The 18105-nt window shown below is 42.6% G+C and overlaps 1 protein-coding gene across 4 annotated transcripts in view; it reads left to right on the top strand.

Annotated features, from left to right (window-relative positions):
- gramd4a (GRAM domain containing 4a) overlaps nucleotides 1-18105 on the top strand; it is a 98100-nt gene that overhangs the window by 61827 nt on the left and 18168 nt on the right. For 3 of the 4 annotated variants that reach the window (XM_078419808.1, XM_078419810.1, XM_078419811.1), the window contains 7 exons: nucleotides 2493-2584; nucleotides 3302-3350; nucleotides 4227-4298; nucleotides 6384-6427; nucleotides 6517-6626; nucleotides 17375-17529; nucleotides 18052-18069. In XM_078419808.1, coding sequence (XP_078275934.1) covers nucleotides 2493-2584; nucleotides 3302-3350; nucleotides 4227-4298; nucleotides 6384-6427; nucleotides 6517-6626; nucleotides 17375-17529; nucleotides 18052-18069 — 540 coding nt within the window. The remainder of the gene's footprint in view (nucleotides 1-2492; nucleotides 2585-3301; nucleotides 3351-4226; nucleotides 4299-6383; nucleotides 6428-6516; nucleotides 6627-17374; nucleotides 17530-18051; nucleotides 18070-18105) is intronic. The other variant, XM_078419809.1, reaches the window with a different exon arrangement.

Here is an 18105-nt window from a genome sequence, read left to right as displayed (position 1 = left end):
AGTTACTCCAACATTTTGTGTCTAGGTTCTTATAATTTTATGCTTGCTTTTACATTACATATAGTGCTTGTATTGTTAGCAAATAATATATAGATTTTTATTCCATGATCTAACTTATTAATAACCACTGAATAATTTAGGCTCAAACAGAAGTCCTCATGAGGCACAACTTCCTTCCTTCCAATTTAGATTATCCTCAAATTCAGTGAATGTTAATTTTAGTTTACAGTCATTTCCAAGGAATTGTATTAATTGCCTTCTGAAAGTCCATTTGAATTACATCAGTTGACATTCTCCTAACTACAACTGGAGTGGTATTGTCCAAAAATGTATATTAATTTTGTTTGATGTCTGAACTTTTAATCAGCTCAAGTTTCTAATTCATGCTCACTTCACTGCACCAGATGTTAGGTGAGCTGGCCTATACCTACCTAGTTTCAAATTCATACATTTCTTGAATATCGAGAGTACATTTGCAGTTTTCCAATTTGAGGGGACAACTTATCAATATGTTAATTTCTAAAAATGTTTGTCTAAAACAGTTGCATTGTCTTCATCTATTCTTTGAATTGGAAATTGAGATGTGGTTTGAGTTATTATAGTGTTATTATTTTTCATATTATGAACTATAACAGTAGCACTTGGTTAAATTTAACCTTGAATTGATCAGCCTTTCGGGCCGATAAATGGTGTTAAGCTATTAAAAGTCTCTTAGTTGGTAGCATTTGCACTTCAATATCTGAAGGTTTTGGTTTTAAGCCCCATTTCGAAGACTTTGCAGAAAACTTTCACAAACTGAAATATTGTTTTTTTGAGGAAGATATTGCAGTCCCTTGGATGGATGATCCTATTTTGAAGAGGAAGTGTTGCTTGTGGTGAATAGTGCAGTCTCTTCGCCAATGTGACAAGATAGTCCATGTTACATCATGTTACTGTTTGTGGCAGATTCTTATTTGAAAATTAGCTGCCATGTTTCCTGCATTGCAAAAGTCAAGGATTTAATTGAATACAAGGCACTTTGAGATTTGATGGAAAGAATATGAAAGGCTTCCCCTTCAAGTAAGTGGTTTGAGGTTATTGCTGCAAACCCCTGTGAGAAAGCTGTATTATCCCCACCCCAGCCAGTCTGTGGAAACAAATAGAAAGCATGAATTTATTTTGTAGTTCATTGAGAATGCAGTCCACCTCAGTTTGATGACTTTGGGGATGTGGTTAAGTTTTTCAACTCTATTGTCTCAATTCCTGCATTTAAATGATTACCGTCACTTGCATAAAAATGGTTCAGGATGTGCAGAATGAGTACCACTATGAGGGAATGAAGAGAGGGGGAAGTGGTGTTGTTGATAAGATGTATTGTACTATATATTATGATTTCCTGCTTGAGATTAAAACTACATTTTCTGCATGTTGGTCAAATCGGTTATTACTTGGTTACTGCTGTGAAAAGGAGATATGGTTTTCCAAATAGGGAATTTCCTTTATTATGTAATGAATACCAGAGGGTTATGTTCAAGGGATTAATTCAAAGATAGCTATGTGAGGTCTTAGAATATGGTATCTTTGCAATCCCTCTTGATACATTTCATAAACCAAAGGTTGAGTGTGTGGCATTTTTAGCCTCCAAATTTGGTCTCTTTTGACAAAAGTTATACAGCACAAAAGCTGCCCCTGTGGCCCATTGACTATTGAATACCCATCTAACTAATTCCATTTTCCAGACTTGGATGAATAGCATTTCAAGTACCTTTCTAGATTCTAAAATGTCATGAGAATCTGTAGTTCCGTAACCCACTTGTATACTGTGTTGCAGATTCCATGTACTCTAAGTAAAAAAACCTCTTCAGACTCCCTCTAAGCCACCCCTCTCCTCTTAAACTAAGGCGCTTAGACACCTGCTATGAGAAGTTTTTTTTACTAAAACTCTATCTGTGCCCCACATAAATATGTGGCCCACTGAGCATCTTAATCAGGTCTCCCTTCAGTCTCCTCCCTTGATCTAATTACTTTGTACTGATATGAACTCCAATGTTGCTTCTGAGACCAGAGGGGAAAAAAAAAGACCTATCAGTTTTCCTGAAGCAAGGTTCTCCCAGGCTTTCAATTGATGACTGGCTCCAATTCAACGTTGGCCAATTTTCCCACTGGTTAAGCTGCCTCTGACTGCTGGTATGGTGGTCACAGCTCACTCGAGTAAAAGGCAAGCTATGACAATGATGATAATGCAATTTTTCTTATAGAAATTTTAAGGTATAAAAGTACCAAGGGAACGACTCCTTAAGAAGAACCCTTTATACTAATATGTTGAGAATTTAATCATGAAAAATAGTTTATTAAAGTATTCATTTTGAATGTAATATTTTTGAGTGAGCTCAGTAAATCGTTATTTGTGGGCTTTATTGCAGATATTAACTTAGTTTATGAATGCTTAACATTCTGCTAATTTGGGGAGGGAGAAGGATCTAACTGTTTGGCACAAAACTCTTGTTTTTCAGATCTACATGAATGCTGTGTGGCATGGCTGGGCCATTCCAATGTTCTTATTTTTAGCCATTTTGAGGTTGTCTCTTAATTATCTCATTGCAAGGTATGAACATTTCCATTACTTTCTTTCCACTGCTGTCTAAAATTAATAAAATGTAATGCTACTTCAGTGTTTTCTTCCATTGGAAAATTTTATTAACATTCGTGACCAGCCCCACAGAAATCTAAATGCAACAACTGGCTCGAAAAAGCCAAGTACATCTGAGGAAGCTGGGGAAAGATAAAACAGTTTTGATAATACTGTTCACAATACTGGTGAGAAAAGCCAGAGTTAATAAACATTTCACCTCGCTGAACAATTAAACTGTCAACCTTTTGCAAAGATATCCTTCTAAACAAATGCCCCCCCCCCCCCCCCCACTTAATTATGTTCCATAAGATTTAATAACTTTTACAGGAGCATTTTTTATCGTGCAGGCAACCAAATGAAGTGCAGTCTACAACATAAGTAACTATAATAAAACTTCTGTGTTTTAAAAAAATTCCACAGGAGCTACTGTAACTTGCAGTTTTATGGATCAAATATTTTCTTACAAGCTATTGTTTTTTTACGTTAATTTGGGCGAAGGAAGTGCGTGCGTGTGTGTTTGGCGGCAGGGTTGGTAGTAATATTGTCAGGATTTGACATTTATCTCTAGGAGAGAGGAGGAATTTGTTATCATCCTTGGCTTATCCTGATATTCCATATTTCAATATCTCAGTCCTATGGATTTTGTTTCCATATCTGTGGTAACTGTGTACTTTTTTGGAATTTTTGCAGGGGTTGGAGGATTCAATGGAGCATCGTGCCCGAAGTGTCAGATTCTGTGGTAGTTTTGTCATTTATTACAATTATAAACTAATATATGACTGTTGGAGCCTCTAGTATATATGTGGATCAATTAAGGTCTAATTTGAAGGTAAACACAAAATGCTGGAGTAACTCAGCGGGTCAGGCAGCATCTCAGGAGAGAAGGAATGGGTGAAGTTTCGGGTCGAGACCCCAAACGTCACCCATTCCTACTCTCCTGAGATGCTGCCTGACCCGCTGAGTTACTCCAGCATTTTGTGGCTACCTTCGATTTAAACCAGCATCTGCAGTTTTTTTTTCCCCCAAGGTCTAATTTGATTTTTTTTTTACTGTTTTCAAACAATGTCTTTCCAATTTGTTATATATGGGGCAATCCAAATCTTTATTGTCCAAAGTTATTTGTTTCATGGAAGGAATGATTGAAAGCCATTAAATAAATTATTTTGATTCACTTTTACGAATGTAGTTTTGGTTTCTGCATAAATCTGGCAAAATTATTCATAACCACAAGATTGTACATTCAGAGTTCACAGAATGAGTGAATTAAAATAAATTAAATTAACTTTCATCAACAGAACATTTCACATGAACATCCCCAACACCACTTTTGTAATAGATGAAACTTTTAATCTTGTCCTTTACCCTTCATTGTTCATTCAAAATGTTTATATAAAAGATATTCTAATTTTTTATTATAACCAGCATTCTTATGAATGTCCTTTTAAAGAATAAGGGAGTGTTGGGGGAGAGGACTTTGGATTGTTTATGTCTTAAATATTGAGCAAATAAGCACTGAATTACTCTGTCATACTCGGCAGTGTTCATTACTCGGTGTTTTGCTGTGAGTTTTTATTTGAGAATTCTAGGAACTGAATAAAGTATTTGTTCTTTGCAGGAGCCTTCCAAAGAAGATCTCACTGTATCTGAAAAATTCCAACTGGTGCTCGATGTAGCACAAAAAGCACAGGTAGCTTAAAGGCATTTGTACATAAAAACCAACAAAAAAAATAATGTGGTAGTTGAGCTATTAAAATAAATGTTATTTTCTGATTTTAATTTATCATTGTAATTGTTTTGAGAATTTACAGAGTGTCTGCTTGATTAATTGTACTTGCTCTGGTCCAAAAGCCATCAGTTCGTGCAATGTTGAAAGAATCATGTGGCAATTGTAAAATTGGTTGATTTTAACGCGCTTTAACCTAGTTAATGCAAGAGATCTAACTGTATTTCAAGAAGAACCAAGCATTGCCATCTTTGCCAGTATTTACTATTTCATTTAGCATCCCCATAACAATTAACTGGTAATTTGCCTCAATGCTTTTCTTGTGGGATCCTGCTGTGGACAAATTGGATTTTTTTTTTTGGCTACATAACATCAGTAACTATATCTGAAACTAGAATGGGGATTTTGAAGCTTTCCCTTTCTTGAAGTCAACAATCAGATCTTGATCCTGCGAATGTAACTGTTCTCCCAGATTATCGATTGCTTTTGTTTTAAAGATTCAATCACATTACTCTAGGCCTTGAGTCGCATTTTACCGTTCATTCGGATTGTGAGCTTCACAGGCTGAGCTAATATTTAATTGTCCTTGTGGAGGTGGCAGTGAGCTGCTGTCTTGAACCATTTGAGGTGTGGGTATATCCACAAGGAAGGAAGTTTCAGGATTTTGACTTGGCAAGATTGAAGGAACGGGGATGCATTTCCCAGTCAGGATCGTGTGAGTCTTGGAGGGTAATCTTCAGGTTATTCTTGTAGGTTCATCCAAGTAAGGAAGGCAGATTTCCTCTCCTGAAGCACTTGCTTTGTTTTTAGATTCTATACCTAAAACTCCCGTCTCTGGGTTGCTAGTTCAGAAAGGTAATCAGTGCACAGCCACCATGTGGTTGTGTATCATCCAGATCTGTGTTATGTGCAATTTATGTATATGTTATATCTTTGTGGATTTTTCGGAATTCATATGCCTGTGATGATGTTGCAAGCAAGATTTTCATTGTACCTGTAATCCACTGTACTTATTCATATGACAGTAAACTCAACGTGGCTTAATTCACTCCCTCGTGTATGTTCTACAGAATTATCGGATTGAAAATCACTTTTCCCATTCTGGTACCTATGCTTTCTTCTGGGTCTCTTTACACAGAATCATCAGAAATCAATAATTTCTGTTCCTTATTATGCCAATGTTTTGAGCTCAGATTTCAGATCAATGAAGCCGAGTCATTGTGTCCTAAGAAAATTAATTTTCTGCCAATGTCTGTTGTCGGGACATTATCATTTTCCACAAATTGTAAGATACAATGGAGATAAACTTTGGTGGAGATCATTGTTATTCAACTGAGCTAAAAATTCTCAAAGCTAGTTTATGTAATTTTATGAAATGAGATTAGCTTTGTTGGCAATACTGAAGATTGTTCCATGCATTTTGAGGGGAGTGTCCAGGATAGAACAATAGGTTTAATGTTAAATTTAAGAGAGCTGTCATTATGGTTTGGGAGGAAAAAAATTGTTGAACTGTATTGAGTAATTCTAAAACATGTTAGAAACAAGATATAGTTCCTTGCAAATATAACAGAAGTAATAAGTAAATTAAGAAATAAATGGCACACAATTAAGTCTGGCTTACTCTGACACAAATTTGCTGATCTTTTGACAGTTGTGAAGAAAACAAGTCTTTTTTTAATGTTATGGAAGTTATGAGTTGGTATTGAAATGTATTTGTTTTGCTTCTAGAACTTAAAAAATAATAATATTTGTTGTGATTGTATGGAAGATAAAAATAAGTTTTGTAGTTCTAAAGTTGAATTTATTAGGTGATTTTCTGGTAATTATTTTAGAATTCCAAATGTATGCCCTACTTTGAAGTGAATATAATAAAATTACATGTTATTTAATTAGGTAATATTCAGTTAGCTATACAAAATAAATAGTGTTGAACTCTCCAATCCTAAGTAAATATGTACATTTATAAAGATCATGTTCCAATGTATAGTAGTCTGACTTGTATCTTTAAACCATTTAAAGTGGATTCAGCTTTTGAAATTTAAATTACAGAATCTTTTTGGCAAGATGGCAGATGTACTAGAAAAAATTAAGAAGTAAGTTTTTCAATTGTTCTCTGTACTAACCAGAACAATTTGCTAAGAGCTTGTGCTGCCTATTGTAATCTCTTTTCTTATTCTTACAGCTTATTTATGTGGGTGCATCCAGAAATTACACAGAAGTTGTACATGGGCTTGTGGCTTCTCTTTATTGCATCTTGCTTCTTTCCATACAGAATTCTCGGTCTCGTTATAGGTAAATAAATGTGATATAATTTTTATTTGCTACAGCTTTTATTTAGTTTTGGTTGTGTTGTTTAAGAGCTGGGTACCTTGATTATGATTGATGTCTTTGTGTCGTCCCCTGTGAGAAAAGTTACAAAATTAGGGTTTTCCAAAAAGTAAGTGATCCCTTGTGCACATAAATGTTCTGCCAATACATTAATACGACCATTGCTGGCTGCAAATAAAATGGAATAAATGGGAAAACATGATAATGCTTTCTGACTAGTACCCTGAAGAGAGAATTATTTTACCACATTCAGTATCAAATCTATCTTCTGAATATTAGATAAGAGTCAAGGAGTTGTAGCCCAACTCGTCCATTCCAACCAAGTTGTCTAACTGAGCTTGCCAGTGCCTCGCCCACATCCCTCGAAAAACCTTTCTTATGAATGTAGCTGTACAAGTGTGTTTTAAATGTTGCAATTGCACCATAATTTTGTTTACGTGGCTGATATCAGACAGAGGCTTTTACCTATGTGCTTATTATCCTTTAATAAGATATTCTGTGCAAGAGAAAGTGGAGAAACTTCCAAGTAAGTGGAATCTTTTTAAGATAATTGAATTTAAAGGAAAGTCAGTATGTTACATTAATTAGTGAAAAATATGCATTTGTTTTCCATTGACAATAGGTTTTCCTTTCCCTAAAGGAATAGTTTCAAGCTGCCTCCCAACTTCTTCTGGCACTATGATGGAGGATATTTTTTGAATTCCATTGAGGCCATGCTTTGGGACGATGCAGTGGCCCTGTGTAGGCATCACAAAGATGAACACCACCTCAAACCTCCTACCCTTCGGCCACCTCCTGCCCCAAGAGTCTTTGTGCTCGCGTTAATCTCGTTAATCACCTCAATCTCCCAAAATGGAGCAAAAGCGAGTTATCTTTGATCCCAAGGCACAGGGTTCTTGATGAGAAGAAATTTCCCCCAAATAAAAATTTAAGACTAAAACCAGTATTTTCTGTCTTTGGCAAAAATTGCAGTTTTGGTGTTGATGTGATCATGACACATCTTCCATTGCCTCTGCTTCTTTGTAAGGGCTTCCGTCTCCGTAACCGTGTCTATGTCTGATCTTCTCTTGGCTCATCTGTTACTTTTATAACTTTTAAACATGTGAATTTATTGAACCCTGGACTAACCTGAGCCCTCCAGGAGGAGCAGAATTTGGCCACAGTCATGAGTGTACAGGAAGTAAAGGACTGAGAACACATCCTTGCAGGCACCAGTATGATAATTATCATGGAGGATGTTTTGTTACCTATCCTCAACTCCAGTGCAGAAAGGCAGTAGTATTGTTGAGAGTGTGCCAGGGGATATGTATAAATACAGTGCATTCAGAAAGTATTCAGACCCCTTCACCTTTTCCACATTTTGCTACGTTACAGCCTTATTTTAAAGTGGATTAAATTCATTTTTTAAATCATCAATCTACACACAATACCCCATAATAAAAAAGTGAAAGCAGGTGTTTAGAAATTTTTGCAAAGTAATTTAAAAGAAATAACTGAAATATCACATTTACATAAGCATTCAAATCCTTTGCGATGACACTCAAAATTGAGATGTTCATCCTGTTTCCATTGATTATCCTTGAGATGTTTCTACAACTTGATTGGAGTCCACCAGTGGTACATTAAATTGATTGGACATGATTTGGAAAGGCACAAGTCTGTCTATATAAGGTCCCACAGTTGACAGTGCATGTCAGAGCAAAAACCAAGCCATGGAGACGAAGGAATTGTCCGTAGACCTGCGAGACAGGATTGTGTCGAGACACAGATCTGGGGAAGGGTATAAAACAATATCTGCAGCATTGTAGGTTCCGAAGAACACAGTGGTCGTCATTCTTAAATGGAAGAACTTTGGAACCACCAGGACTCTTCTTAGAGCTGGCCGCCCGGCCAAACTGAGCAATCGGGGGAGAAGGGCCTTGGTCAGGGAGGTGACCAAGAACCCGATGGTCACTATGACAGAGCTCCAGAGTTCCTTTGTGAAGATGGGAAATCCTTTCAGAAGGACAACTATATCTGCAGCATTCCACCAATCAGGCCTTTAGGGTAGTGTGGCCAGACGGAAGACACTCCTCAGAGGATCTGCAGAGAAGAATGGGAGAAATGGGAGAAATTACCCAAATACAGGTGTGCTAAGCTTGTAGCATCATACCCAAGAAGACTTGAGGCTGTAATCACTGCCAAAGGCGCCTCAACAAAGTACTGAGTAAAGTACAAATACTTATGTAAATGTGATATTTCAGTTATTTCTTTTTAATTACTTTGCAAAAATTTCTAAACACCTGTTTTTGCTTTTTTATTAAGGGGTATTGTGTGTAGATTGATGATTTTTAAAAAATGAATGTAATCCATTTTCAAGTATGGCTGTAATGTAGCAAAATGTGGAAAAAGAGAAGGGGTCTGAATACTTTCTGAATGCACTGTATATATTTGCTGTGCCAAGTAATAGACACTGAGGTGCATTTGGTTCTTATTTCTTCAGTTAAATGAATTATGAGTTAGTCTAACCACCACTTATTTAAATTTGAGAGATTTGGCTGATCACGTATTTCCTTTTGTTAATTCACAATTTTAAGTTTACTGTTGTTACTATTTTCAATTTGGAAGATATTAATCCCGAACTTCAAATGCGATGAGGCTTGGAATAGTTCCCTCAGATTGAGGGAATGCATGACTCTGCTCATTAAGTTGGGAGTTGTTGAGAGTCTATAATAAAAGATGTAATATCAAAACACTTAGATAATATGATCTGGAGAGATATGGAAACACAATTGATGGCATTCGGATCAATAGATTTCTAGAAATTAAAGAAAGCGCAGGATATAGGCAAGAAAATGACTTGAGGTGGAAGATCAGCCATGTACCTGTTGAATGGCTAAGCAGGCTCAATGGGCTTAAGAGTCTGCACCTGCTCCTGATTCTTTTGGAAATTGCTGTTGAATGTCATTTTAATCTTTAATTTGTTTCCTTGGAAGAAATTGACAGCAAAGATTTTTTTTCATACATTCAGCATTTGAGTTACTGGGGTTATGGTTTAATCTGTTTAGTGGATCAATTTCAAGCCCACAACTAATTGAAACAGTGTTTTCTTTCAAGAACGACTTCTACCTGGCAAGGGAGATCTGAGAATTGAAATGAGATCAATAAAATCCGTGGGATAGTTAGAATGGGTCAAAACCATGTATAGACTGCTACAGTGCCCTCCATGATGTTTGGGACAAAGACCAATCATTTATTTATTTGCCTCTGTACTCCACAAATTGAGATTTGTAATAGAAAAAAAATCACGTCGTTTAAGTGCACATTGTCAGATTTTAATAAAGGCCATTTTTATACATTTTGGTTTCACCATGTAGAAATTACAGCAGTGTTTATACATAGACCCCCCATTTCAGGGCACCATAATGTTTGGGACACATGGTTTCACAGGCATTTGTAATTGCTCAGGTGTGTTTAATTGCCTCCTTAATGCAGGTATAAGAGAACTCTCAGCACCTAGTCTTTCCTCCAGTCTTTCCACCACCTTTGGAAACTTTTATTGCTGTTTATCAATATGAGGACCAAAGTTGTGCCAATGAAAGTCAAAGAAGCCATTCAGTACGAGTCTGAAAAACAAGAAAAAAACTATTAGAGACATCAGCCAAACCTTAGGCTTACCAAAATTAACTGTTTGGAACATCATTAAGAAGAAAGAGCACTGGTGAGCTTACAAATCGCAAAAGGACTGGCAGGCCAAGGAAGACCTCCACAGGTGATGACAGAAGAATTCTTTCTATAATAAAGAAAAATCCTCAAACACCTGTCCGACAGATCAGAAACACTCTTCAGGAGTCAGGTGTGGATTTGTCAATGACCACTGTCCGCAGAAGACTTCAGGAACAGAAATACAGAGGCCACGCTGAAAGATGCAAACCACTGGTTAGCCGCAAAAATAGGATGGCCGGGTTACAGTTTGCCAAGAAGTACTTAAAAGAGCAACCACAGTTCTGGAAAAAGGTCTTGTGGACAGATACAATACAATACAATATATCTTTATTGTCATTGTACCCAGGGGTACAACGAGATTGGGAATGCGCCTCCCATACGATGCAATAATTTAAGTAATTAACAGCAACACAAGAAACGAAACAATTGTAACAGTTTTTAGACAGGGTAAAGTGCAAGTTGATCTATGCGTTGTGGCCATCCGGCTCAGCAGGACCGGTTCATAGCAGCTATGGCCCTGGGGATGAAGCTGTTCCTGAGTCTGGAGGTGCGGGCGTAGAAGGCCTTGTATCGTCTGCCCGATGGAAGGAGTTCGAACAGACTGTTGCAGGGGTGTGAAGAGTCTTTGTGGATGCTGGTGGCTTTTCTGAGGCATCGTGTGTTGTAGATGCCCTCCAAGTCTGGTAGCTGTGTTCCGATGGCCCTCTGAGCTCTATGGACTACCCGCTGTTGAGCTTTCCTTTCTGCCTCCGTGCAGCTGAGGTACCACACAGGGATGCCATGCGTTAGGATGCTCTCTATGATGCAGCGGTAGAAGGTCGTCAGCAGCTGTTGGGGTAGACCAGACTTTTTCAGTGTTCTTAAGTAGAACAGTCTTTGTTGTGCCTTCTTGACCAGCGCAGCAGTGTTATTGGACCATGTTAGGTCCTCCGAAATGTGAGTGCCCAGAAACTTGAAGCTGGACACTCTCTCCACACTGTCCCCGTTTATAGAGATCGGGGCATATTCCCCGTTATGTGACCTACGGAAGTTGATGATCAGCTCCTTGGTCTTGGTGGTATTTAGGGACAGGTTGTTATCCGAGCACCAGTCCACCAGGTTCTGCACCTCCGCTCTATAGTTTGTTTCATCCCCGTTGGTGATAAGCCCGATCACCGTTGTGTCGTCTGCAAACTTGACAATGGTGTTGGTGTCGAATGCAGGAACACAGTCGTGTGTGAAGAGGGAGTAGTAGAGCATGGGGCTCAGAACACAGCCCTGTGGTGTGCCGGTACTTAGGGTGATAGTGGAGGACAGGTGCGGGCCCATTCTCACTGCCTGGGGTCGTTCCAGCAGGAAGTCCAGGATCCAGTCACATAATGACGAGCTGAGGCCTAGCTGGTGGAGTTTGGTGATGAGCTTGGTGGGGATGACCGTGTTGAAGGCGGAGCTATAGTCTATGAATAGCATCCTCACGTACGTGCCCTGTCTCTCTAGGTGAGTCAGGACAGTGTGAAGAGCCAGAGAGATGGCGTCCTCTGTGGATCTATTTGCCCTGTATGCAAATTGATGTGGGTCCAGTGAGTCAGGGATGCTGGATTTGATGTGTGAGAGGACCAGCCTCTCAAAGCACTTCATGACTATCAGCGTTAGGGCAACCGGGCGGTAGTCGTTCAGGTTGGAGATCTTTGCTTTTTTCGGCACCGGAACTATGATAGCCGACTTCAGGCACTTGGGGACCGTAGCTAGAGATAATGACAGGTTAAAGATCCTGGTGAATACCTTAGCCAGCTGTTCAGCACAGTCCTTCAGTACCCTTCCTTGAACTCCATCCGGTCCTGCAGCCTTGCGTGGGTTGACCCTTTGCAGAGCGCGTTGTACCTCCTGTGTGTTCAGTTGCAAGACCTGTCCCACCTCCTCGGCTGGGGTTCTTTCACTCAAGGTGGTTTTGCCAGTTTCAAAGCGGGCAAAGAAGGTGTTAAGCTCGTTGGTCAGTGCCATATCGCTGTGGGGGCAGGCAGGGCTGCTCTTGTAGCCAGTGATGTCCCTGACACCCTGCCACATGCTTCTGGTGTCCGTGGTGTTGAAGTGGTCTTCCACCCGTTGCCTGTGGGTGTCTTTGGCCCTTTTAATACCTTTGTTCAGGTTTGACCTGGCAACACTGTATGCTGAAGTGTCACCAGATTTAAAGGCATTGTTGCGTGCCCTCAGCAGGTTCTGTACCTCCTTGTTCATCCAGGGTTTCCGGTTTGGGAACATCTTTATCTCCTTGTCCTCCGTGACATTCTCCACACAGCAGTTGATGTAGGAGAGCACAGTGGATGCGTATTCCTCCAAGTCTACCTCTGAACCGTAGGTGGCCTGTTGTGCAAACAGGTCCCAGTCGGTGCGATCAAAGCAGTCCTGGAGTTGTAGGGTGGCATCCTCGGGCCATATTTTGCCCGTCTTTATTGTGGGTTTGGTCTTGCGGATGAGGGGTTTGTAAGCGGGCAGACGAAGATTAACTTGTATATCAGAATGATGGCAAGAGCAAAGTATGAAGGAACTGCCCAAGATACAAAGCATACCACCTCATCTGTGAAACACTGTGGTGGCGGTGTTGTGGCCTGGGCATGTATGGCTGCTGCAGATACTGGCTCACTTATCTTTGATGACACAACTGCTGATGGTAATAGAATAATGAATTCTGAAGTGTATAGACACATCTTATCTGCTCAAGATCAAACAAATGCCTCAAAACTCATTGGCCGGCAGTTCATTCTACAGCAAGACAATGATCCCAAACACCGCCACCGCCGACTGCCGAGGCCTACCTGAGGCCGTCATCACCCACCGCCTCCCCGGGGCCACCGCCGCCGACCTCCACCACCTCCCCAGGGCCGCTGACTGCCGAGGCCTACCTGTGGCCGTCACCACCGACCTCCACCGCTTTCCCGGGTCCGCTGCGACCACCGCCGACCTCCACCGCCTCCCCGGGGTCGTTGCCGCCGATGTCCGAGGCCCCCCTGAAGCTTCCACCGCTGCTGCCGTCAACCTCCACCGCCTCCCCGGGGCCGCTGACGCCGACGCCGACCTCCACCGCCACTCCGGGGCCGCCGATTGCCGAGGCTTACCTGAGGCTGCCGCCGCCGACCTCCACCGCCTCCCTGGGGCCGCTGCCGCCGACGAGCGAGGCCTCTGCTCCGCCGCTGCCGCCCACGTCCTTCCCGACCCCTTCACCGCCCACGCCCTCCCCGGCCATCCGCTGACCGGGCCGACCGCCACTTACCAGGACTCCAGGTCCCCGCGGGCCTCCCCCAGTGACCGTGCCGACCCACACCGCTCCACCTCCCAGCAACAGGTCACAGCCGTCGCTGTACACGGCCCCCGGGACCAACAACAGGCTGCAGCTCCACCTGGCCCACAGACACCGCGCTGGGCCCACAGCCCCCACCAGGCAGAGCCCCTCAGCACTGCTGGGTCCTACTGCCCACCCCCTACTACAGGTAACTGCAGCAGGGGTTCCACTGGGTCTCCCCCTTCCCCCTCTAGCCAGGCGACCCCCAGTACTCCCTACATCGGTTCTCATGCCCCCCTCTGCCCTGCTAACCCACCACCCCCCACCATACATCCCCTCCCCCTCCACCTGCCCCCCTGCCTCCATCCGACCCCAACCCCCACCATTGCCGGGTGTTCACCATCCCCCCCTGACCTCCCCCTTTCAGACACCGAACGGTCGATCCTCAGCAGAGGCCTTACCTTTGTTCCCCTCCGCCCCCACATCAACGAGTTCCGCGTCCGCCATGACGTGGAGCTCTTCTTCCGCCGCCTCCGCCTCCGAGCCTTTTACCATGGTAAGGAGTCCCGACCCCCCACTGATGACCCCTTCTCCCGTCTCCAATGGACCCCCTCCTCTTGGACCTCCCCGTGTGGCCAACTACCCTCACTAGAACTTTTTATCTCAAACTGCCGGCGTGACATCAGCCGCCTCAAATTCTCCACTCCCCTGACTAACTCCAACCTCTCCCCTCCTGAACGTGCAGCCCTCCACTCACTCCGCAACAACCCGGACTTAATCATTAAACCCGCTGACAAGGGAGGGGCTGTGGTAGTCTGGCGTGCTGACCTCTACCGGACCGAGGCCAGACGACAACTATCAGACACCTTTTCCTACCTATCCCTGGACCATGACCCCACCGATAAACACCAGACCTTTATCAGCAGCACCATCACTGACCTCATCAACTCCGGCGATCTACCCCTCAGTGCCTCCAATCTCATAGTTCCCCAGCCCCGCACGGCCCGATTCTACCTCCTACCCAAAATCCACAAACACAACTGTCCCGGCAGACCCATTGTCTCTGCCTGCTCATGCCCCACCGAACTTATCTCTACCTACCTCGACTCCATCCTATCCCCCCTGGTTAAATCCCTCCCCACCTACGTCCAAGACACCTCACACGCTCTCCATCTCCTGGATAACTTCCGGTTCCCAGGCCCCCACCCCCTCATCTTCACCATGGATGTCCAGTCACTCTACACTTCCATCCCCCACAAGGATGGTCTCGAAGCCCTCCGTTTCTTCCTCGACCGTAGAACCAGCCAATCCTCATCGACCAACACTCTCCTCCATCTAGCAGAGCTGGTTCTTACCCTCAACAACTTCTCATTTGACTCCTCCCACTTCCTCCAAACCAGAGGCGTAGCTATGGGCACTCGCATGGGCCCTAGCTAAGCCTGCCTCTTTGTCGGGTACGTCGAACAATCCCTGTTCCAGACGTACACTGGCCCCATCCCCGAACTCTACCTCCGCTACATTGACGACTGCATTGGTGCTACCTCTTGCACCCATGCAGAACTCACTGACTTCATACACTTCACCTCCAATTTCCATCCTGCCCTTAAATATACCTGGACTATCTCTGACATCTCCCTCCCGTTTCTGGACCTCACCATCTCCATCACAGGAGACAGACTAGTGACAGACATTTACTACAAACCCACCGACTCGCACAGCTATCTGGACTACACTTCTTCGCACCCGGTCCCCTGCAAAAAGTCTATCCCCTACTCCCAATTCCTCCGTCTACGCCGCATCTGCGCCCGGGATGAGGTGTTTCACACTAGGGCTTCCGAGATGTCCTCGTTCTTCAGAAAACGGGGCTTCCCCTTCTCCATTATAGATGAGGCTCTCACTAGGGTCTCTTCTACATCCCGCAACTCCGCTCTTGCTCCCCCTCCCCCCACTCGCAACAAGGATAGAATCCCCCTCGTCCTCACCTTCCACCCCACCAGCCAGCGGATCCAACATATCATCCACCAACATTTCCGTCACCTACAACGGGACCCCACCACTGGCCATATCTTCCCATCCCCTCCCCTCTCTGCGTTCCGTAGAGACCGTTCCCTTCGTAACTCCCTGGTCCACTCGTCCCTTCCTACCCAAACCACCCCAACCCCGGGCACTTTCCCCTGCAACCGCACGAGATGCAACACCTGTCCCTTTACCTCCCCCCTCAACTCCATCCAAGGACCCAAACAGTCTTTCCAGGTGAGACAAAGGTTCACCTGTACCTCCTCCAACCTCATCTATTGCATCCGCTGCTCTAGATGTCAACTTATCTACATCGGCGAAACCAAGCGCAGGCTCGGCGATCACTTCGCTGAACACCTGCGCTCGGTTCGCATTAACAAAACTGATCTCCCGGTGGCCGAGCACTTTAACTCCCCCTCCCATTCCCAGTCTGACCTTTCTGTCATGGGCCACCTCCAGTGCCATAGTGAGGCCCGCCGGAAATTGGAGGAGCAGCACCTCATGTTTCGCCTGGGCAGTTTGCAGCCCGGTGGTATGAACGTCGACTTCTCCAACTTCAGATAGCTCCTCTGTCCCTCCCTTCCCCTCCTCCTTCCCAGATCTCCCTCTATCTTCCTGTCTCCACCTATATCCTTCCTTTGTCCCTCCCCCCTGACATCAGTCTGAAGAAGGGTCTCGACCCGAAACGTCACCCATTCCTTCTCTCCCGAGATGCTGCCTGACCTGCTGAGTTACTCCAGCATTTTGTGAATAAATGATCCCAAACATACTGCTAAAGCAACACGAGTTTTACAAAGCTAAAAAATGGTCAATTCTTGAGTGGCCGTCAATCACCCGATCTGAACCCAATTGAGCATGCCTTTTATATGCTGAAGAGAAAACTGAAGGGCACCAGCCCCCAAAACAAACATAAGCTAAAGATGGGTGCAATACAGGCCTGGCAGAGCATCACCAGAGAAGACACCCAGCAACTGGTGATGTCGATGAATCACAGACTTCAAGCAGTCATTGCATGCAAAGGATATGCAACAAAATACTAAACATGACTACTTTCATTTACATGACATCGCTGTGTCCCAAACATTATGGTGCCCTGAAATGGAGGGACTATGTATAAACACTGCTGTAATTTCCATATGGTGAAACCAAAATGTGTAAAAATGGCCTTTATTAAAATCTGACAATGTGCACTTCAACCACTTTTTCTATTAAAAAATCTCAAATTGTGGAGTACAGAGGCAAATAAATAAATGATGGATCTTTGTCCCAAACATTATGGAGGGCACTGTGGGTTATTTTTTCCATTTGTCTATTTGTTATATTCATCTGAAGGAAGCTGGGTGGTAGCTTGGTGGGAGACTGCTGAATTCAGATTGTCTTTGGAACATCGATTCTTAAATTGTAATTCATGCAGTTCAATGTTATTTTTAAAATCTACACTCATTGAACTTCTCTCTAGGTGTTCATTTGTATGGTATGACGAAACACAGCAAATAAGCAAGTGAACCATTGAGAATTATTGCAATTTGACATTAGTGAACCCAAGCTGAATGCAGTGATTTTGTTTGGATAAATATTGAAGGTAACCATCTGTGTGGAAGCTGGCTGAATATGAATTATTGTGAAAGGAATTAGATAGATTTCTGTACACATTGGCTTTACAAAAATACATATTTGGGTGTCCGATTGTACAATATTATAACTCTTAAAAATTGATTGCTTCATTCTGCTCCAGGACTTTATGGAGGAGTCAAGTTTTTTCTCATTGGCTTCATCTTCAAACGATGTCCAAGGCTTCGAGAAAAATATGACACTCCCTATATTGTGTGGAAGAATTTACCTACCGATCCTCAGCTAAAAGAAAGGTCAAATGCTATTCTCACAAGAAGGGTAGGTGCTTTATGATTAAATTATCTAATGTTTAAAAAAGAACTAACCGAAAGTCCTGGTTAATGGCTAAATACAGTTGACAATATATTTGAAGTTTTTAAAAATGTTACTGGAGTGATCATATTTGGGATTTGAACTGATAACATAGCTGTTAACACTGCAGAAGTAGACTTTGATGATTAATTTTCTTTCAACTCTCATTGCAATCTCTGCAGAACTGACGACACCAAAGCAATTTCTAATCTGTACTTGGTATCTGTTGATAAAATCAATAAAGTACGATGCAATAAAAATCTAATTATTTTTTTCCTTAATTGAATGATATAATCTGTTGTTCCAGCCATTGATCAGTGCACTTAACATGTTTCCAATTTAGTATGTTTGTGTGTTATGTGTGAGAGAGAGATTGAGACAGTGCTGGGCTAGATATAATTAAAAAATCTAATTAAGTTTAACTCCAATTAGAATAGTGTAATATAATTTGTTGTCTGTTACATGTTTTGTTGTTTCTTTTTCTGCTAGCTGTCACAGTTTGAAAAGGTAGGGTTTAAGTCTCTATTTTTTAAATATGTATAC

This window comes from Rhinoraja longicauda, chromosome 23, assembly GCF_053455715.1.
Source record: "Rhinoraja longicauda isolate Sanriku21f chromosome 23, sRhiLon1.1, whole genome shotgun sequence".
NCBI lineage: Eukaryota > Metazoa > Chordata > Chondrichthyes > Rajiformes > Arhynchobatidae > Rhinoraja > Rhinoraja longicauda.
This window is presented reverse-complemented; position numbering and strand designations above follow the sequence as displayed.